At 32.3% G+C, this 24439-nt stretch overlaps 1 protein-coding gene across 1 annotated transcript; it reads right to left on the bottom strand.

The window, feature by feature from the left end:
• Positions 1-321: 321 nt before the first annotated feature.
• On the bottom strand, positions 322-18182 carry LOC143071014 (uncharacterized). Its single transcript, XM_076245103.1, has 5 exons — positions 17705-18182; positions 16931-17083; positions 3686-3838; positions 1542-1684; positions 322-656 (listed from the first exon to the last, which is right to left on the bottom strand). The coding sequence occupies exons 1-5, from the start codon at positions 18180-18182 to the stop codon at positions 624-626; spliced, it is 960 nt and encodes a 319-aa protein (XP_076101218.1). The 3' UTR covers positions 322-623.
• Between the last annotated feature and the right edge of the window lie 6257 nt (positions 18183-24439).

The raw sequence follows: 24439 nt of genomic DNA on the forward strand, positions 1-24439 counted from the left end.
GAGGCCGACTTAACTGTATCTGTAGTATCCTTTATCTCTAGCTCGATTGGATACATGCGTTCCACATAGTCACCAAATTTTGAATTATTTAGTGAAAGAACATCATCTATATAGCGAAAAGCAGAGTTAAAGGATATTGCTATCTTCTTATCTTTCTTCCTAAGAAGTTCCTGCATGAAGTCAGCCTCATAATAATAAAGAAACAAGTCGGCAAGTAGAGTTATGTTATAAGAGTCATAAGTTATGTAAATCACACCATTTCTTTACTCTAGTTTGATGTTACAAGCCTCATATGCATATTCATTGTCATAACACGCGCTTGGTCAAGTAAGTCTTAATAATAAATTGAACAACAATATTAATTATTGAATTGACGGATAGAATTTTTACAAATAATACAAACAGTATCATACAGGATTGTCCATACAATATAAAAAATAAAGACATATTATACACCTGAGAAAACAGTCATTGATATAAACTGACTATACTAATGTAACGTCTAAGGTATAACAGCTGAATATTTAGCGATCCTAGTGGGTAGTATAGTTCATGAACATGACGGGAAACTGTACTGGTCGCCATGTGAGTAATCTAAGTTCGGTTCCATTGATATTCGAATATCATTGCAGAATGCAAACTTTTGAGGAATGATTCTGTAAGTAGAAACAGACATCCCCATTATTCAATAACAATTACAGCATTTTGATTTGAAGAACTTACAAACTGTTGGTGGAAGTTAGGTGTTGGGGTCCTTGTTTCTTAAAAATACAGCGTATTTGGTAAAGCTAAGTTTATGAAAACAACGAAATGATAGAAAATTGATGTGTACATATATGAATATGAATATGTATCAACCCACGCGAACACATTATCCATTGGTTACACAATGAATGCTACCATATGCATGAATAAAGGCAACAGTAGTATACCGCTGTTCAAAACTCATAAATCCATGGACAAAAAACAAAATCGGGGTAACAAACTAAAACCGAGGGAAACGCATTAAATATAAGAGGAGAACAACGACACAACACCGAAACGCAACACACACAGAAACGAACCAAGCATCAGACAAAATACCACGAGAATAACAAATATAACATCAAAACCAAATGCATGAATTTGGGATAGACAAGTACCGTGCCACGTCTTATCTTAATATTTCAAAAATAAGAAAAACAAACGACACAACATTAAAATGCAACACACACAGAAACAAACAATTATATAACAATGGCCATCTTCCTGACTTGGTACAGGACATTTTTAAAGGGGAATAAAAATGGTGGGTTGAAGATTGATAAAAAGAACTTGTATTTACGATTGTATTTCTACTCGATTTATGAGATTTGAACTACTGATAATACCTTAATTGCAACTCCGGGCGTGTTTGATATTGACATTTTTTTACATAACCTTGACCGTTTTAAATTTTGCACGATGGCTTCTTAATGTATGTGTGATGTTTTTGTCTTTGATTGCTGTCACGGAAGTATACCCAACATCGCCTTTTAATCATATCTACAATTACTATGAACCTGTAAGATCCAATCTTGTGCTTCAGCTGCAGAAAAATCACGTACACAACCATCACGTCTCATGTAAACGTGTTCGTTACTGTCAAACAATCTGTTCAGTTGTTTTCTCTTGTAGACAGTGATTTTGATTACTTTACAATTGGCTGAAAAGAAAATGAGGTTTTCAAAAATTTACTAAATGGCAATATAAATTCAATTAAATTAAATGTAAATTTTGTAAGTTTGCAATATTATAACTCGTATGATTTACCTCAATAAATTGTTTAATCTTTGAAGAGATATGTTTTACGAGAAAATGTAGCGAAATTAAATGTGTCTTAACTTACACCGACTAAAAAATTAACATCAAGAACAAAAAAACTTCTTGTTTGCCTGGCATTGATGTTTTGTAACTCAATCAAGAACACCTGAGAATACAATACTCATGCAGGTTCGGAAATGCAAGTTCGTTCCGGTCCTTGGTTCACATATTATCAACTTATCCATAAAAGAAGGATTTTTTAGTGCAGACTAATTAATTTTTTACCTGAGCAGACACGAGTACTACGTCTATATATTGAAAGCAGTAGATTATTTGCCTCCAACAAACAACACATTGAAATATCTTCGTGGTACTCGCGTCCGCTCATAGTAAAAAATTGCGCAAACAAGCACAAAGACTTCTGATTGTCATAAAATTTACGTTATCGTGTCTGGCGTACTAAATTATAATCCTGGTAACTTTGATTACTATTTACACCACTGAGTCGATGCCACTGCTGGTGGACGTTTCGTCCCCGAGGGTATCACCAGCCCAGTAGTCAACACTTCGGTGTTCACATGAATATCAATAATGTGGTCATTTTTATAAATTTCCTGAATATAAAACTGTGAATCTTTAAAAAAACTAAGGATTTTCTTATCCCAGACATAGATTACCTTAGCTGTATTTGGCACAACTTTTTAAAATTTTGGATCCTCAATGCTCTCCAACTTTGTGCTTGTTTGGCTTTATAAATATTTTGATATGAGCGTCACTGATGAGTCTTATGTCGACGAAACGCGCGTCTGACGTACTAAATTATAATCCTGGTACCTTTGATAACTATTTCAAGAGAAAGAGAGTGGTATTTAATTATTTTCACACACAAATAGCAGAAAGTTTCATTGTTTTTTTTCGTCAGATGAGACACTATACTTTTGAAAATTAGTTATGTTTCTTGAATTCTATTCATTCTTATAAATAGGGGGCCAAGTGTAAAAACTTATCGTACCTTGTTCTATGCAATGTTTTTTTTATAAAGGTATGCGATACAAATTGGACGATGAAATTAAACCGAAAAATGCGTTGGTGAAACAATAACAAAAACGACCATAAACAAACTAGAAGTTTCATAAAAAGTCTGAGCCACATGAACCCCATCAAATATCAGGAGTTATCTTGCATGTTTGGAAGGGTAGATAGATCCTGCATTACATGTGGATTTGTAAAACCGACTGTGCTGATCAATTACGTTCAAGTTAGACGTTCTAAATGCAATTTTTAAGGTCTTTCCTCTACATGTACGTTAGAAAAGACCTTATTGTTTTTATTATTTAGTTATTTCTCAGCCCAAACAATTTGTAAAACAAACTCATTTGTTCAGCAAAGTCAGGTTGATCAGTGTGTAAATATATGGATATCTGAATTTTTATTGTTCAACCTCTACGATTGGTTTTTGGATTTATAGCTTACACCTTACTGCAGAGGGCGAGGTCCTCAAGACAAGCAGAAGTATTTGCTAGATGTCGATAACACAACTGCTACAAATCAAGGATTATTTCAATATATACAAAATAGCTTTCTCAGAAATGCTGTCCAAATTTGATTAATATTAAAATTGATACAAACATGTACAGAACATGTTTTTTTCCAGTGACAGAGCACACCGCTCCCCTTTTAAATAATTCTTACTTAGCCTAATTTGCAGAAGCTGTCTAATTCATTTATTGTTTTTTTTAATTCTTCAATTTGCAGAAGATACCTGCCACTGGGCTGTTAACAAACAGTAACCAACCCCTGTGTTTCCTTATTGAATCTGCAAAACACCGCGCACTATTGGAAAGGGACTTATAAAAATAAGTACATTTTAAAATTCTATTATCACTATTCTTTTATAAGTTACCTTTTATTTGTCCATCTTCTTCCACTGGAACAAACTCTACTTGATAATCTTTATTATCTACAGGTGGTTTGATATCTCTGATGCTTTCGTCAATGTAACTTCGGCGAATTTGATCTTCATTCTCGCAATTGACACCAACAACATGTTCTTTATCTGATCAAAAGAACACAATAATTAATAAAAAGGAAAATGCATATATCAATTTTCGTTACATGTATCATTGAAAACGATATTTACTTTCTACATCGGAAAATGCCTGTGTCAAGTCAGGAATATGATAGTTGTTACCCATTCGTTTGGGCTATTGAATTTGCTATTTAAATACGGACTTTCTGTTTTTGAATTTTCCTCAGAGTTCGGCATTTTTGTTATTTTTCTTTTTAAAAAATGAAAAAATGAAAACAACACGTTATGATTAACATGCCTCCGAAGCACTTTCCTGGATTAAATTTCAATACGAACACACACAGATCAAATATTTAAAACCCAAGGATGCATAGGAACAATAGACAATAGAAGAGAAAATGACAAAAAAATATCCAAATCCGAGTCAATTGTGCATGGGTGAGTTAAAATGATAGTTTCATTAAAATTCATCAATTCATAAACAGACAAATTAGATAAGTTTGTTACAAATAATTTCAGTACCCAAGTAATGACTACTCAGCTGAATATAACATTGTGCTGTAAAAAGGAATATGACAAATGATGAATTCTATGTATCCGAAGATACTCTCATCGGGAACGCTAAAAGCCGGATATTTAAAAGTCTACCATATATAGCAACCGACACAGTTGAGGTGTCATATGACCAAGAAGGAACTTAAAAAAAAATCATCCAAGGTCAACTTTGTCTGGGAGATTTAAAACCTTAGTTTCTTTATAATTCCAAAACTTATAAACCGTTGTATCGTTTATTTGATCTTTGAAATTTTAAACAACGCATTCAGAAATTGTAAGTTTAATACTAGGCCATAAATGACAGAGACGTTCAATACCGTTTTTATTTTACCAATTGATATTTTTTGTAGTGTTTTCAATCAGAGAAATAATTATACCAAATGCAAGCTTTGAAATATCGTGTCATCTGTGAGATATAAACCCTATATCTACTTGTAGTTGCTGCTGGAAAAAAAAAGTAAATTCTCAAAAATACCGAACTCCGAGGAAAATTCGAAATGGAAAGTCCTTAATCAAATGGCAAAATTTTGCTACACCGAAACAAGAACATTTAAATCATTTCTTTAATTGTTCGATGTACTTCTTTATCGACCCTCATTATGAATTTTTAAAAGGCATAAAGCAGCTTTATGTATATCTGTGAATCATTTTATGAACTATTAAGCGATAGACGTCATCTCTTTTGCGTCATTTGTTTTTTTTTATAATACTTGAAAGTGTAATGGGTTTTGGTCACTCTTCTCGAGGCTCCATTCGACAAACAAATGAGCAAAGTCGAATCCCAAAAGAAGTCCCGATTGTATGTTAAAACTTTGACCTCAAGCAAGTATGTGGACAAACATATGCGTTTTTGTTTCAATCTGAATAAATTTGTTCAAGTATTATTCGTTCCTTTATACATTTCTCTTTTTCGAATGAAATCTGAACTAATTTGGCCCGACTTAAAGTTTAGTCTGAGGCATACTTCACGCGGAAGGGGTAGAAAAGTCGACTATCACAAATCATTTCATATAAATTTAAGATTTTAAGACACACAAACCCTATTACAAATTTGTAGGGGAACCTACCTGTCCGAAAATAAAATTTTGACGTTAAATCTAATCCTGTCATATCACAATGCTTAAAGAGTGAAAAATATCCATAGTCTGTGTCACGTATAAATCACACAAATACATATTAAAAAGGATCGATAAATATATATAATCTAATAGTGTACTACACAGTGCAAATAACATAATTTATTATAAGGCTGACACAGACGAGGATAAGTTGTTATGCAGACCCTACGATATTGTTTACAAGTCGTAGATTGTTTTTTTTTAATCTAATGATATGCATACTACAACTTAATAAAAAAAGATTGTAAAATAGTGAAAGTTAAAATAAATTGAAGCGGTGCGTGTCAATGGTTTTGTTTTATAAACCTACCATCCACACCAATGAACAGAGTTCCCTCGGTTCGACCGTTTAAATATCCACATACATATTTTGAAACATTTTCTCTCAAATTGTTACTAACATAATCTCCTCCACCAAGTTTGAATTCCATTTGTCTAGTTTCCTTGCCTATGTGTTGGCCTTTTCGATAGAAGTTCGCAGGTAATTCCGTTTCAACGTTAATGTCTACATACATATCTGCTATTCTCTGAAAGCTAAATCCAAGCGAGTTTCTGCTGCTCCTGTTCCTTAAGCGATCTAATACATCGGACACTTCGGTAGGAGATCTTAGACAAATCACGGCTGACCGCTCTTTGTCTTTAGTTTTTATTTGTATACAGTTTCTTAGAGTCGAAATGTTCATACAAGTATTTAGTAAATCATATATGGCATTTGTCAATTCAGAATCACTGGTACTGCTACTTTTAGAAAGATTTCTTATTATCACAATATGATTGTTGTTAGACATTTCTAGATAAGTATCCTTTTTATCAAAATGTCTTGTTAAATGTGACCACCGTCTTTATAGTATAAATACTATATTTAAAATAACGTTTGAACTAATTTCAATTTTCAATTTTAGTTTCGTTTTTGATTAACTTATATTAGGTTATAATGTTAATATTTTAATATATAATCTATGGAAGTCGAAAGTTTTATATCGTGTATACATACAGCTGTGTAAATGCTTTAAGTCATTGTAATTTGTTACAATTTTCATATTCCAAAGAAATATATCACAGCCTCCAAAACCGTGTCTCCGATTTCTTATATCATATTTGTATCGGATTATTGTCAGGATCCTTTTTCGTTTAAATGACTTTTCGATTGCAAATTGCAATTTTTCACATTTTATTTCAACTGAACCGTATATCAAAAAATTTAGAAACAGTTCGTTACTTTTGTTAAATTTTGTTGATAGAATAATCTCTTTAGCTGACAACGCGTTTTGTAAAATAAGATTGATCTTTTTTTATTACTTATTATCCACATGTGGTCATTCAGAAAGATGCAGGTACTAGTGGTCTTACCAACTATTTTGGAAATCCTGATAGCTTTTTTAATATTTTATTTGTATGTCATCTCTCTTAATAATTTTGTAAATTACAAATAAATGATTTGAAAAACAACCTATCGGTTGATCTCATATATTCATATGTGATATGAGACAACTTTCAATCCAAGTCATAATTTGTAAAAGTACACCATAATATATAGGTCAAAGTACGGCCTTCAAGACGATGCCTTTGCTCACACTAAACAGCAAACTATAAAGGGCCCACAAAAATGACTAGTCTAAAACCACTCAAACAGAAAAACCAACGATCTACAATACATTAAAAACGAAAAACGAGAAACACGTATGAACTACATCAACAAACGACAAACTGTAGGTTTGTTGTTAAATTTTGTTCAACTGACTGATCACTTAACCTCTATTTGCAAAATATTAGTATATTTCAAGACAGGTGCGAATGCCTTTATAATAATTACTTTTATATTTCAAATCCCCTACCGGTGTTACAAACAGCAACGCAACATAACTGCGAGTTTGATATGGAACAAACACCAAAAGATTAAAATTCATAAATATATGCTATATAATAGTGTAAAAACAAGAAGCGAAATATACCAAAAGGATATTAAAACTCACCCTTTTCAACTGATTTTCATGGTTAGTACATATGCTATGCTGTTACACAACTGCTCCGGGTAGTGGGAGGGTTGAACTCCGCCACATTCTGTATGTACATGACCCATGCCAGGAGCCCGTAATTCAGTGGTTGACTTTTAAAAGTTGCGGTCTATAATTTACTCATTGTTAGAGGCCGTACCGTCACCTACATTTGTTGTCATGTTGTCCGTGTTTGCAATAATACTTATCTTTTTATTGTTATAATCTCAATCGAAAACGAGCTCACAATGTCATGACAAAAAAATTATAAATGACCAAAAGACAAACTACAGTATACAAAAAATGCAACATAAAAAACGTAAGACTGAAACACAGACCTCATTCAACACAAAGAGTGAAATCAGGTGCTTCGGAAAAGAAAGAGATCATACTCCACATGTAGCACTCATCATGTTATTCCTTAAAGTATAACGTATATAACGTGTATAAGTCTAATTCGGTATGTCACATTTGAGAAAAGGAGATTTGGATTGTGCTCACAATAATAAATCCATCAATACCTTAAAAGTTAACTCATGATGGAGTTCATAAAATTTTCGAAGGGATTATCCCAACTCAATCATATGGAACTCTTGATTCAATAGCTTCTCTGCAAGCAGCAACCATTCGCTAAGGTAATCATGCCAGAAAATGCAAGCTCAGGAATATCGTATCAACAAGAAGATATATTCTCCAATTGCAGGCGTTATTTGAATGTATGTACAGTTATAGAAATGATAAGATTATAATTCGAAGTTGAAATCATCTCAGTAAAATTTATTCTCAATCAACCCTCATTGATGATATCTAGATGTGTGTCAAAATATGTATCCATTATTTCAAGTTCGATGGTATATATGCATTCTGAACAGCCGCTTAACGTCGAATTATTTAGTTAGAGGATAAGTCGGGTACAAGAGGCGCACTTTTGGTCCCTATTGGAATGCCAATTCTTCGTTTAAAACCACGTCCTTGAAACATATGTCAACCAAGATATGTAGCAACTTGAAAGTGTCAGTTTCAGAGAAGTTTTGTTTGAATAAAAGTGTTTTTCGCAAAGTATGATTTATCTCTCTCTAAGGAAAGATACTTGTTTCTACTTCATGTTCATTTTATTTTCTTTGCTAATAAAATTATCATATACTAGAGGAAGAGAATTTGTTTTAAATATTTCGAAAGAAACAGGTTACGATAAGAAGGAATTTTCTATGTGTCCATTGTTTTGTTGCGTATGCTGATTAGAAGCGCATCTCTATTTATGTGTATGGACTTTAAATAATCAGGGAAAATGTAAGGTTACAATAGGACAAATAAGGGAAGAGAACAAGAACATTTCTGTTTCATAAAATAAAACTGAGAAGGGACATGCGGAATGTGTCAAGACAACAACCCGACAAAAAAAAGCAACCCGACTGTTTCCTTATCTATTATTTTATTTTTGGTAAATATTTCCAAGCATTATTGTTTGTCCTATTATAAAAATAATGTTTCATATTTATTGAAATAAAACTGATTGCTGTGAATTGCAATACAATATTCAATTTCTTTTCATTTTGCGATTTCTTACATTTTCTATTGCGTAATACTGAGTATATCGGTTTTAAGACATTTTAAGTACAGCTCTTTATAAGAACCAGGCAGAGTTCTGAAATTGGGATTTTTGCGAAATTATCAAATGTTCTCTGGTGTTTTTCAGAAAAGTGCAAATGTGTACAGAATAGTTAGCACTGTAGTTATGAAGTTTGGATACTACTTTACCAAATTTAATAGAAAAATGCGTGGGATTTTTTTTAGTTTTCTCACCATAGCAACCGATTTTTTCCTTGGAAACGGAGTTTTCATTTGCAGAATATTGCAGTTTAAGAGCTTAAATGTCCTGAATTGTTTTATAACCTATAAGAAAATACATAAAGCTAACGCAAACTTTAAATTACTATCGTCAAGTGTTGCTGACTTCAATTGTTACCACGGAAAGACAAATTATCCATAGCAACATCCATTAAAAAACTGCATAAATAGAAATTTATGTAAAAAAATACATAAATAAAGGGTGTTAATTTTCAAATTGGAATATGACTTCCTTCTTTGCTTCACTCACAGTCTTGTCTACATTTTTTCTTCAGATGGTCAAATAAATTTAATATGTAACGAAACATTGGGGTTGGGGGGCTTGGAAAAAGGGGGGAGGGGTATATTGATTTTTTAAAATGTTGCATACAAGTAGATACTTGAGAAAAAGAGAATTGCGTTACGTCGTCAGAAGACACATTGGTTTTTGCACTTTAACTTTAGTTTAAGTTAATAGAAATCTATTAAATTTAAACACAAGGTTAATTACCACAAAAGGAAGGTTGGGATTGATTTTGAGAGTTTTGGTCCCAACAGGTTAGGAATTAGGGGCCAAAAAAGGGCTCATTTAGGCATTTTTCGTGGTTTTCACACAATAATTTTAGTACAAGTTAATAGAAATCTATGATATTCAAACACAAGGTTTATGAACACAAAAGAAAGTTGGGATTGATTTTGGGAGTTTTGGTCCCAACAGTTTAGGAATTAGGGGCCAAAATGGGGCCCAATTAAGCATTTTTCTTGGTTTTCTTAAGTTTAAGTTTTTAGACTACATTCATTCTGTGTCAGAAAACTATGTTGTGTCAACTATTTAATCGCAATCCAAATTCAGAGCTGTATCAAGCTTGAATGTTGTGTCCATACTTGCCCCAACTGTTCAGGGTTCGAACTCTGTGGTCGTATAAAGCTGCGCCCTGTTGAGCATCTGGTTTAAGGTTAACAGATGATGAACTTCATGGGATTGCAATAGCCGTGCCAACCTGGCTTATGGAAAGGCAAGATAGATATGGCACTAACAATTGTAAGACAATTCTTAATTTCTTATGGCACACATCCGTCTGAGATGTTATTCCACCAGCATAAATCACAAAATTCACCCGTAACATAATATTAACAAACCAATAATTTGGTCAAAGCATTTCTAAACTGAAACTGAAGTGTGATGGACGGGCGGATAGACGGACAGGCAAATTGAACATATTTTAAGTTGGTGGTGACTTAAAAAATAATAATAGTCAATGGGTGATAGCTAATATCGGAAGTCCAGTATAATTGATTCATTAATAACTGCTTTGTTGTACTACTATCCCGCAATTGGAATTCAGGATCTCCGAGATAGACAAATATAATACTTCTGCTAAGTTAGAATTGTGCTAATCCCAGTAAAATAATTATGCTATTACCGGCAAAACTATGAAATCAAAATTATCAAGCAATATAATTGTATCAATAATGAATCATTTCTTACTATGCGTCGTTCTACATATATCTCACATTTTTTAAGTTCATGATTCCAATATCATAATATCTTATTTTGTGTGTGTGGGTGTGTGTGTTGGGGAGGGGGGTTCAGCTGAAACACACTTCTAATCCTTCTGAAATCCCCCTCCTCTCCTTTAAGAGACCTGTAAATTGAGGTATCATATGTTAGGATAAATCTTCGAAAAAAATGTCTTGCTATTCTCAACGTTTTTTTAAAACTTTACATGAATTACGCCCTTATTTTCTGTATCTGTCTCTGTAACCTTTACAAAAGACTGCATTAATACCGAGATTTGGAATGAAACCACTAAGCTGAGAATGTCTGCATAAATACAAGATTAAAAACAGTAATAATTTGAAGACAAATTCCACACATTCAATAAACTGCAACACTAGAAACAGCGCAGTACATAACAATCTTATTTTTCTTTGTAATTATCAATGCTTTTTAATCCCAACAAGTTGTAAACATTCATGAATACAAGACTTTAGTGTCCCCTGTGAAATAAAAGAATAAATTTCCAATGTCCCACTCTTTGTGCACACATTTGATCGATTCAAGGTACATTTTGTATAAGGCCGGGCAAAAACTAAAATAAACACTTTTATGACCGTGCCGCAATTTTGTTTTTTGTTTTGGAGGGGGAAGGGGGGGGGGGGGGGGTTGTAGTAGCTTTAACCCATGTTTGTCAGTACATTAGTCGTCACAAAGTTGGTTTCCATTTTATAATTTTAGTTTGCCTCAATCAAATCTTATGAAACATGTATACACAGAAAGATCAAGTTTGAATTTTGTTGGTGTCACTGTAAGTGTTAACTGTATAATTTGCCTAATATGGCCTGGTTAACTAAATAAATTTCTAAAAGTGACCATTTGATCTTAGGACTGAGAACCTATTTACAGAACTTTGAATTTTTGAAATACTCAGGCTTTTCTACCTCATGAATTGATTACCTTATTAAAGCCCCAGTCCCACTGGACCACAATCGCACCACGCTCACCGCGATCTAAAATAAATTCAGATCGTGGTGAGGTCGCGGTATAAGCGGCATGAAAATGTAAATTTTCTTTGCTTTCGTGATGCTACTACGTCCTCATTACGCTTCTACAACGATCCCGCTACGATTATACCACGTTCTCATCGCGCTTTTTCTGCGACCTCACTACGCTTATCAAGATCTTTCTACGCTCATCACGTTCCCACTACGACCATACCACGAGTAATACGACTGCAACACGATCTTGCCACGCTTCTACTGCGAATATAGTACGTTCTTACCACGATTATACTAACGTCACGCACGCTGTTCCTACAACCCCTATGATTTAAAACAGAATCTTCGAAATTTCCTCCGCAAAACAAAATAAAATGTTAACAAACACTAACCACTATAAAAACAAATTCAGTATATGTTTTCCTTTATGTTCTTATAGCTCTTGGTCATATGCTTAGTAATATCTAGTATATTTGAGGATTAATACAACAAAGCTAAGTGAAAAAAAACGGATGTCCAACGTTACATTTTTAAACAACTGTTCTATCTCTTATGTATAGTGATCCTATTTCTTATTCTCTGATCTTCCCGAAACTTGGCAGAAGCAACGAAAAGTGTCAGTTCTCGGTTAAACTAAAGCCGTTCTTTTGTCGAATTTCGTTTGACTCGGCGGCTGCATATTAAGCTGGAATAAGAAAAATGTCCAATGACGTTTTTCGTTGACTTAACGGCTGAAAGGTAGTTTTATAAGTAAACATAGCTAAAAATGTCTAAAAAAATGTGAGATAATTATAACATCTACCGCAAGAACAAACATTTGCCTCATTGTTCGTTAGTTAAAAAATAGTAGATTCTATACAACCATCTCTACACAGTCGTTTTTCAAGCGGTAGCCATTTTGTCCAAGTTGATATTTCATTTGTCCAGCAATTAATGCGGTTTTTTTACCTGATATTTCAATAAGTAATTTTTAATTTACCAAAACAAAAGTTAGATACACGAAAAGTACATAAAGTCTAGATTCTTTTTTTTTTATTAACTGCATGTTTGGGTCTTGCAGGAATAAAATGCTACGAAACATTACAAAACGGTAGCCATTTTGTCCAAACTTCGAAAAATCCAAACAAACGCTTTTTTTTACGGCGTTACATGTGCAAAATTTGTTCCATTGTATATTCCTGATACTTAAAACGAATCGCGTGGTGAAATTAAAAAAAAATTGCTGGTTGTCGAAAAAAAACCCGGTGCATGTTGTGCATGAAACGGAGAAAACTGAAAGACTTATCGGAAACAGCGACAAAAACAGTTTCATTGAATTAATGCAACCCCGTATTATACGGACGATTCAGGAGAAGATTAGTACATTTTTAAAGCAAGCAACTTCAAATGACTGGGAAAATAATTTTCAAGATCGGGTTATAGTAATTTTATTTAATGGTTGTATTTCGACAAGTTATGTGTCAAGCAAATTTTTAATACAATTCAATTCAAATTAATCAAGGGTAAATATGTTTTTATTTACTTGCAGAGTGTCAGATATATTTGTTTTAGGATTGAATCAAGATATGAAAAATTTACAATGACAGATGATATGCACTATGCAATTTTAGCAGCCTGCGATTAAAGTTTTGTTATAATTCATTTATTGAAAACCGTAAACTTCATTCCCATTTTTCCTTCCTTCAAGTTCATTACTTACGACAATACAACATTTTAAGGTGAATTAAGGGTAAAAATTATTTAATCGATTTCCACAACTTAAGGTAAATAAATTCATGGTAAATAGACATCACAAAATTAATAGAGACAGATTTAGAATCAACCAACTACATAAAAAAAGCAAATGAAACTTACAAATTGAATAAATATACGTCAAAAGTTTCAGAAAACTCTCTTTGACGTCGTGGTGGTGTAACGCCGTGTTGCAGGAACATCGTGCTCAACGTTACTACGTTCATACCGCGATCTGACTACGTTCTCAGCAATAACTTCAACATCGTGTTCCATATCAATACAGTTTCATTCTTTCTATTTCTGATTATTACGTAGATTTCTCGGAAACAATACAGTCATGCCACCAAAATCTATTAGAACACGTGAGCGTGGTGGTAGGGGTTGATGTAGAGGCAGAGGGTGCTCTGAAAGTAACGAATCCTGGCAAAGCAGAAGATGTCTGACCGACCAATCCAACCTAAATTACAACCTATTACTGGTCCATAAAGCTCTAATGACGATTTTTTAGTGTACGATAGCAGAGATGACACAGATGTGTCATGATATAGGAAGATGTGGTAATAGTGCTTATGAAACAACTCTCCATCCAAGTAACAATTTATAAAAGTAAACCATTATAGGCTAAGGTACGGCCTTCAACACGGAGCCTTAGCTCACACCGAACAGCAAGCTATAAAGGACCCCAAAAATTACTAGTGTAAAACAATTCAAACGGAAAAATCAACGGTCCAATCTATATAAAAACGAGAAGCATTGTTGAGCCGTTACAAAATTCATTACATACAGACAAACAAAACCCGGAGAGATTTAATATATTTTATGTGAAAATGACAATGAGAATGATGGTCGTAGTAAGAAGAGCGTGATGAGGACGGCAAGGGCATGCTAGAATCGTACTATGGTACTATGGTCGTGAACAGCGTGGTATAGTCGCAGTGGAAGCGTAGTTGAGCCGCGGTGAGAACGTGATGGTCGTAGTGAGGTCGTAATAACGTCGCTGTGAGATCGTAGCGCAATATCTCCGAATAGAATCACGCTTTCGCTACGCTCTCGCTACGATAGTACAGCGACCTTTGCGATCCTACTACGATCTTAGTGCGCTCTCACTACGCTTCTACTACGACCTTATTTCGCCACGACCGCACCACGATTGTTTTGAATAAATAAAGGCAACAGTAGTATACCGCTGTTCAAAACTCATAAATCCATGGACAAAAAACAAAATCGGGGTAACAAACTAAAACCGAGGGAAACGCATTAAATATAAGAGGAGAACAACGACATAACACTAAAATGTAACACACATAGACAAAATCCCACGAGAATAACAAATATAACACATAGATAACATCAAAACCAAATACATGAATTTGGGATAGACAAGTACCGTGACACGTCTTATCGCAATGTGAATTTACACTCAAAAATAAGAGAAAACAAACGACACAACGTTATAATGTAATACACACAGAAACGAACTATAGTATAACAATGGCCATATTCCTGACTTGGTACAGGGCATTTTTAAAAGAAAAAAATGTTGGGTTGAACCTGGTTTTGTGGCATGCCAAACCTCGCACTTTTATGGCCATGTGAAATTTAACATCAAAATGACAACACAGGACTACAATATAAATAAATTGAAGAACACAATTGACAAAGAATCACACGAACAACAGCCAACAAAAGGCAACAAGTTCAAAATTTTAATACGCCAGAAGTGTATTTTGTCCACACAAGACCTACGTGTGACGCCTAGATACAAAAGTTTGAAAGCCGAAACAAGTACAAAGTTGAACAGCATCGAGGACCAAAAGATCAAAAAAGTTGTGCCAAAAACGGCAAGGGTTTTCTGTTAGTTACCAGAACATCCCTATTATTAAGAATAATTTATACTTTTGCAAACAGTAAATTTTATAAAATGACTATTCAAAAGATGTACATGATAAAACTGAAGTATTAACTAATTACAGGAAACAACTGAAATACATTTACATAACCAGACATTTGAAACACAAAAGTAGACACATCTGAATAAGTTTAAACCTCAACGCCAAGTGACGTCCTATTTGAAACTGTGAAAAATGACGAAAAAATTACGTCATTTGAATTTGTAAAACAGATCATCAAAACATTTGAACATGTTCAAAGTTGGCCACGCTCATCACGATCTTGAAGACCTTACCACGACCGTGATACGACCTTACTGCGATCTACACGATCGTACTACGATCATCAAAATTTGCATTTTTTCACAGATCGTAGTGCGATCGTGGCCTAGTGGGACTGCGGTATAATATTAGCTGTACGTGGCAAAACTTTTAGGAATTTATGGTCTTCAATGCTCACCAAATTCGTACTTTATTAAGCCGTTAACATTTTTTGAGTCGAGCGTCACTGATGAGTCTTTTGTAGACGAAACGCACGTCTGGCGCAAATATAAAATTTTAATCCTGGTATCTATGTTGAGATTATTTAATCTATTTTACGTTTTTTTTTTCATTTCATCGAGTTTTCATATACCCAACCTAGTAGACAACTTTAACGTTCAACACGTGAGACGATGAAGACCGACGCGATGTTACTAACAGAGCTAGTGTAGTGATGACCCATTTAACAATGTTAGATATTCTCCTGAAGATGCCTTTTGTCGTCAACAAGTATCTTATTTGATAATGCACAAACAGATTTCTTTGCAGCAATTTATTTAAACAAATTGGCAGTAGTTCGACGAAAAATAATTTGCGTTTACAGTCAACCACTCAAAAGTTAAAATTTGAGGGTCATGGAAATATATTTGAATTCAATACTACTCATTTAAATGAACTTACAAAGGAAATTATTTTCCAGAGCACGGTTCATTTGGTGCCGCAGTTACTGTGCTTATTCAGTAACCTTTGGGATTACATGTAGTACAATATCAAATATTTTTAAAATCTATTTATTTTAGAAGTATTCATGTCAAAGTTAGACCTTCTAAATCAGTGATTCATATTATAGTAGGTCATTATTTTGTTTGAAATTCATGACAGAGTCCTCAACTTACTGGAGCTGGACATTAAGTATTACTTTTTATTTCACAACGCTCAATTATTGTGATAACAAAGGTTACTGGATAAACACAATAAAGTTTTGAACGACGGACGCGCGTTTCGTCTACATAAATGACGGTTGTTGAATTTTCGTTTTGATTGCTTCACATGTCATATCAAAATCACTCATAGTCCGTACATTCACTTATAATTGCTTAAATCATACCAATACCCCTTCTTATCTATATAACATATTTGCAACCGGGCAACAGCAATGTAATATATGACACACAAATCAGGATTTGGAAACAAAGATAAGCATACAAAACAAACTATACAGAAAAACTTTTGTAAAATGACCTCTTAGTTTTCCATTCACTTCCACTGGAATAAACTCTACATTATAGTCTTTATTATCGACAGGTGGTTTTATTGCTCTGATACTTTGGTCGATATACTCTCGACGAATTTTATCTTCTTCTTCACAATTAACACCAACAACATGACCATCATCTGAAAAATAATACACATTTAAAAAAACCATCACCATTTCAGATTTTATACCTGAACTATGTATTCTCTAAGGAGACATTTTCGAAAGGTCTTCATTACAGGCACTAATAATGATATCCACGCTCCACCCCGATGAAAAGGAGTCGTATCAAAATATCCAAATATTCAGGATTACTTTCTTTTATTTCAGTGTTATATTATTATAAAGATTACTTTGATTGATTTTCACCTTACATTTGTACAAGAACAGTTCAAAATATGTTGAAAAGTCTACCCTTTTAATTTTGTTAAAGGCGAGCTTTTGAATTGTGATATTCATTGTAGTTGCTTTCGTAAATCACATTCAAATTATATGCTTTGCTTTCTTTTTCATTTCCGTTTTGACAGATGAACATTCAAACTTTTTAATTTTAATTATTCATCACGTTTTAATAAGATTATGTAGACATATCGACAATTAAAAAAATGAGGCATAAAGGTATGTTTTAAACAAAATGTTGACATGAATATCTTTGTTAATCGATCTTTAAAAATGTATTACTTAACGCGCGATTGACGGTGATATCAAAACTCAATACAACATAACTTTCAATGCTTTGAAGCAGCACGTGTAAAACCTACCATTTACACCAATGAACAGAGTTCCTTTGGTTCTTCCGTTTAAATACCCACATACATACTTAAGAACATCTTCCCTCAAATATTTTCTGACATAGTCTCCTCCACCAAGTTTGAATTCCATTTGTCTAGTTTCTCTGCCTATATATTGACCTTTTCTATAGTATCTTTCAGGCAATTCCATCTCAACGTCAATGTCTACATTTTTATCTGCAAGGCTCTGAAAATCGAATCCAAGGGTGTTCCTGCTTCGCCGGTTCTTTAAGCGGTCTAATACTTCAAATACTTCGTTTGGATTTCTAAGAACAATTACGGCATATCTCTTCTTCTTTTCCTTTTTTATCTTTATACAGTTTCTCAAAGTAGATATCTTTATGCACATGTTAAGTAACTCAAATACTGAATCCTTTAAGTTAGAATCACCAATGCTTTTACTTTTCGTAAGATTTCTAATTATTACTTTATGATTACTTGTAGACATGTCGAAATAAAAATCCCTTTTATCAGAATGTTTTGTAAGATTAATATGTCACCACTGTCTTCATAGATTTATAATACATGTAGCTTTACAGGTTCGCGACGATAAGAAGATTTTGTAAATTATCTATGAAGTATCTTATTTCCGGTCTAATCGACATTTCATGTAGCGCTACAGAGCATATGTTACACAAATGTACCTGTGACTTAAAACGTCACAGTATTGATTACAATATTCTCAAACATAAAATGTGTTTTTTTCAATGCATATTTAAATAATATGTTTTTTCATTTAAAATAATTAATTGAATACATGTTTATTTAAAGAAAATGAATGTCTCTGGGTATAATGAGATATATATTTATTACAGTAATATATATACGTATGAAAAGAGATGCATTATCATAAAAATAATTGTATACTTAAAAGCAAAATGTATGAGATCAAACGATTAATTGATGTTAATAATAAACAAATGTATGTACATGAGAACAAACTATGTGTTAAAATATACAAATCTATTCAACATATATGCATTTGTATATATCAATCAAACAATAATCATTTGCTCATACATTGTCACAAATGATTGGATGCTGGTACCAACAAAAGATATGTGTTCAATAGATACAGTGATTTAGACATCGAAAGCGTTTGCAACTGTACACATCTTATTTGGTTCAATAATCTTGTTAATGATAAGCGTTAAAAATTACGCTTGATTGTAAGATCATTATCGTATAAACTACTTTTATTTATTAAAATTGAGTTTATCAATATAAACAATTTCGGGTTAACAAATTATTACATAATTATTTTTGATATATTTGAAATCTCGTCCTATGGCCAAACCCCAGTCATGCAAAACTTTCATTAAAACAACTGAGCACATAGGCTGTAGAATAGACTTGCTGCAATTCCCTTTCAATCTTTTATTTCTTTCTTACTAATTTATACGTTTACTGACTGCCATCCTCAGATGTCAGTATAATGGGAATCTCTTATTATAACAGTAAAATTATTAAAGCGGCAAAATTGAAAACAAAAATTAAGGAAGGTTCATGTAGTAAGTCTAGCTGTAGAATAGCGGATTGCAATGGCGTGATTTATTGAAACAATGTAATTGTATATTTTAAAATTTTTTCGCTTTTATACATGATATTTGTTCTAAGTTTAAGTTTTCAAAACGATGAAAGGTTTACAATTCCTTTTTGTTTAAATAGTAAAGACACGTTATATTGGAACACCGTGTTACAGCTAGAACAACGGCAATTAAGCATAATCAATATATTAGGTAAACCATGTAATTTTAGGCGCTTTCATTTCACTTCGTTAACATAATTTTTCCATGAAAAAAACCTTTTGATTTATTTTCTTATTATTTTTATATACCTTCGCCTATTTTACATGTTTTAAATTCTGAAATGTCCCTTTTTGTTTCATTTATTTCGCTTATATATTTTGTATATGATATCGAAGTTATTTTATTTTTAAAAAAAATACTTGTGAGTTTTCTCCACGTAATATGGTTTTCTTGTCATTGCAACTCCAAAATTGAATATGATATAGGTAGCTTAAAAGATTTTTTACACTATGTTCGTAACTTCCTGAGAACGTTGTGTTCCGTCTTGATCGAAGCGATTCGGTTACATGTAAAAACATATATATTTCGTTTTTTGTGCTCGACATATATGTTTGGTATGTTGATGTAACTCATTTAAGGACATATGGTATTTTGATGTAATGGTTAAAGGTCCTTCATAAAGAAAATAAAGTCAAGGTCATAGGACAATCTGATTCCATCAATTATTTTACCTTTAATGTTATTCCTACTTCTCAGAAACATATATTTATATCGAAGAAAAATGAGTTCAAAATGTTGATCTAGAAATATCGTAAATTTGATCCATATAAGTACTAGGAAATTTTATCATGGGTCAATGCCCACAAAATAGATCAAAATATACCAAAAACTCATTAATAGTAATCTACACTAACATTTAGCGTGATATATATTCATTTTTCCACTCCCGCCTGAATTATCGAAAGGTCAAAGTTCAATCAACATAAAAAAAAACTTCTACATGTAACTGGAAACCTGCAATAATGGCTATGCACATACATTGTATATTTAAAATAGAGATTTCATTTTTTTTTATTTTCTGGGATAATCAACAATCGCTTTTTTAACTAACATTTATAACTGTTTATTCATACAGTAAATGAGTACTCGTGGTCTGCGACTCAACATCAATTTACCATTTAATGAATTGAAATGCGTACAAAAGCTCAAATAATCATAAATAAAAAATTCTGAAGGTCCTTAGAAAAAAGAAAACTCATTACGAAATATGTTAAGGTACTTTTTATAATGATAGGGTGTTTCAATACTTGCATGTTTCTACAAAAATTCTGAAGGTCCTTAGAAAAAAGAAAACTCATTACGAAATATGTTAAGGTACTTTTTATAATGATAGGGTGTTTCAATACTTGCATGTTTCTACAAAAAAAGATTTGTTGCATGGAACTGAAAAGGGACCTACACCCACGACCTTTTTTTTTTCGTGTGTTTCAATCATGTGTACCTTCTGTTATTTACCTGTTTGTACAGACCTGTTTCTTTTCTTGTTTTGCACAAAAATGTGCGCCTTTCTAGTCCACAAAATTCACCTATGTACCAAATTAAATAGAAGCAATAAAATATTTAACATGCTTTCACAATGATTATTTGAAAAGCGAGGCACATCATGCCCTCGCTCAACAATAAACTGTGTGCTACCTCACTCTGAGCTTTTATTTTCAATGTTAGCAAAAGCCGTGTTGAACATGTATAGCATTTCAGTTATCTTTCTTTGTACATGTGAGTTGTTTATAAAGGTGTTATTGAAAGACATTAAATGTAAACGTACTAAGCCATTGGATCTCTAGAAAAGAGTTGTGTCATTGGAATACATCTTCTTATTTATGCTGAAGATTTATAATATACTTCACAGCAACTACTTTGACAAAAAAAAACCGGTTACAACTCGAAAAAGTCTACTTTCCACTAGACACATATAATTTTCAAATATATATTCTTATAAACGTCACATAGAAAAAAAAACACAGGAAGATTTAGAAAATAAATAACTCAGCGTTGATAATAACAAATATGAAAGGTTTGTTCTGTGGTATTTTGAAATAAACACATATATAATATCCTAGTTAAAGCCCCACTTTAGTTATACCTTGTACGTATGCAATAAATGCAATTTGGGATTTAGAAGATTTTTTTCAAGAGGATGATGATTAATTCTTATTAAATGGTACACAATGATTTGACTATACACGTATTATCTATTTTGGAATTAAAAACAAAATGGTTTAAAATTAATTTTCAAATATTATAAATATAATTGTGAAAATTAATAATCAATCCCTTTTTGTAATAAAAATGAAAAAAATCACGCTTCAACAGTGCAGAAATAAATTATCTCTTCTTCAATTTCACTGACATAAATAACCGATCCAAAATAAATCATCCTGGTCCCCATCAGAATATCAAATGGTCGTCTCCTTATTAATTTAATGCATTTGAGGCGCTTTTTTTAATTCTGATTTGTGTGTAGTTTTATTACTGTTAAATGAACGTAAACCTACATCTTGTTTTATACATATTTGCCAACATTTATCTGCAGAAACAAAAGGGGAAAGAAACAAATATAAGAATCATTATTATCCTTAAAACTAAAGGGAGGTTATCTTGATAGATATAAACAAGTCATCCAAATATAATGAACACTACTCGAAGCACTTTAAAGGTAGTGTTCGAAAACTGGAAAATCCATTCACACCTTCACCACTAAATGGTCAAAATATCCTATCAAAGCAAGCTTTTCAAATAAATTTCTTCAATTTGCACTTTGAAGATAAATATGGTCCAAAAATACATTGCTGTTTCCTAATTGTGTTTTTTTATGTTAAAAGATGCATTTCATGTTGCAGGAAATAAGTGTTTAAACTATATTACTTTTTGAATAAATATTGAACAACCATTAACTTTAATCACCTGATACGTTATAGATAATGTGGTAAGTGGTATTGTAAATATAAATCTCAATGACAGCTCCAGTCACCTGAATGTTAATTTGACAGATTGAGAACATACGTTTTGTTGGAAACAAAGTTTAAATGAGATCGTTTCCAAATCTTTTTAAAATTCATCAATATAAAGTCTTGGGAGTAGTAAGTTTGAGTATACCTTACATATTCATATGTTTACTTTTATATCGTATGTGGATACTAAAACATTGAAAATATATATAAGAGTACAGAATCTTAATGCAATAGTATACATAGTAAACTTTTCTAGCATGTATCATTGTTTCAACATTCTAAACCTAAACTGAATGAGGGAATCACCCAACTTGATTAATTTCAAAAGTAGTGTATGACATTAAAATATACTTGAGTAATGTTCGATAAAATGTATATTTTCCTGCTATATCTATCTTGGTAAAGACGAGTATTCTATAGTAATCTATCGAAATACATCAATTGTATATATCGAATGAGATAATGCATTAATCCATTGTTTCTAGTTACTTGTGAAAATTGTGATATACATAAATAAAATCCAACAAGAGAAAATATCATCAATCAAAATTGTTAAATCGTATACTGTAATTCTTCTGGGTTTTGTTCGTAAAAAGATTTTTTTATGGATTGAGGAAAAATTGTTTTAACGTGGATATTTAATTAAGTGGTTTAAAAAAAATCTGCATCCAAGCCAATTTATAATATCTTATTCATTGAACATTAAAAATACGGATTCACCATTAACCACAAAACACACGTATATCTAGCTAGTTATTATTCTTAGCAATGTTTTTTTTTTAAATCTTTATAGGTGTTTTAGGGATGTTTGCTAACTATATGTTTCTGTTCATAGTTTTGAATAGAGATGATTGTGCTAGTTGGTTCAATTTTACAGACAGATCAATTGCAAATAATTTTCTTCTTTGTCATCCTTGTTGCAAATCTGGAGAGTGTTTCTTAACAACAGTCTATTTTACAGTAGATAAACTAATACATTGCTGTTTGACCACCTACTCTCCTGATATTCGTATTATACCTGTTTGGGGTTTACAATCCCAGTTGATAGTAAACTTGCATATAGAATATACGTCTGGATTTGGAACAGCAGATCTTCTTCTTGGAACAAGAGGATCGTTTTATGATGTTATCCATAAAAATGGATATCTCACAAAATTTCCTGACAATATCTGTGAGTTTGAAGACATTGTCAAAGTTGATTTATCTGAAAATGAAATCGACTCACTAATAGGTATTCATTGTTTATTCAGACTGTATACTTTGATTTTGAAAGGAAATAATAACAAATAGTTCGTTTTCTACTTTACCATTTCTGCGACTTGTTGATTTATCAAAAAATAAAATAAGGCACATAGATCCTGGATCATTAGCATATCAACCAAGAAGTTTGCTGTATATTAATCTTAGTTTTAACAATTTAAAAGTACTAGATGTGTCAAATTTTATGGTTAATTTCTATTTCTATAGCTTAGATTTTTCCAACAACCAAATAACAAAACTAACAAATGAAAACAGGTGGAACGGATTTAATATCGATGATCGTAATGGTGGTGGCAGAATCGTATTATCGAATAACAAATTCATTCAATTTCCAAATGTTTCCGAAATAGGATTTGCTGAAGAATATTCCGTAAAACGACTAGCGTACAAGTACACAGTGAATTCTAAGGACAATAATTGGACGTGCGATTGCTATGTTTGGAACGAGTATTTAAAATATATGCTTGTAGGATTTCAATACCATCCCAGTTCAGAAAAGTTTTACCGTATACCATGTTCTAATCCTCATGAACTACGTAATTATGTCGTTACTGACTTTCAGAAAAATGAAACAAATAAACTTCAGCATCTTTTAATATGTAATTTAACTCTTAAAGACAACTGTCCATATAGATGTAACTGTGTTTACCAACCATCCAAGAACAGAACGGTCATCGATTGTTCGGGTCTGGAATTAAAATATTTGCCCGATAAAATGCCACTTTTCAATAATTTAGAAATAGATTTAAGTAAAAAAAAATATTTCTGAATTAGATGGAAGAAGCAATTTATACAGAGCAACGAAATTAAACGTTTCTAATAATTTAATAACAACAATATCACCGATCATTTTTGAAGTGCCGACTCTTAATCTGATTGATTTTCGATTGAATAGTTTAAATACA

Source organism: Mytilus galloprovincialis, chromosome 4 (genome assembly GCF_965363235.1).
Source record: "Mytilus galloprovincialis chromosome 4, xbMytGall1.hap1.1, whole genome shotgun sequence".
Classification (NCBI taxonomy): domain Eukaryota; kingdom Metazoa; phylum Mollusca; class Bivalvia; order Mytilida; family Mytilidae; genus Mytilus; species Mytilus galloprovincialis.

What these genes read in the sequence shown, in the direction of transcription:
- LOC143071014 (XM_076245103.1), bottom strand. Translation starts at nt 18,182, where the DNA reads ATGTCTACAAGTAATCATAAAGTAATAATTAGAAATCTTACGAAAAGT. An exon ending in TCTGTTCATTGGTGTAAATG is followed by an intron (nt 17,084 to 17,704) that starts GTAGGTTTTACA and finishes ATTATTTTTCAG; the next exon opens with ATGATGGTCATGTTGTTGGT. An exon ending in AGTGAATGGAAAACTAAGAG is followed by an intron (nt 3,839 to 16,930) that starts GTCATTTTACAA and finishes TCTTTTGATCAG; the next exon opens with ATAAAGAACATGTTGTTGGT.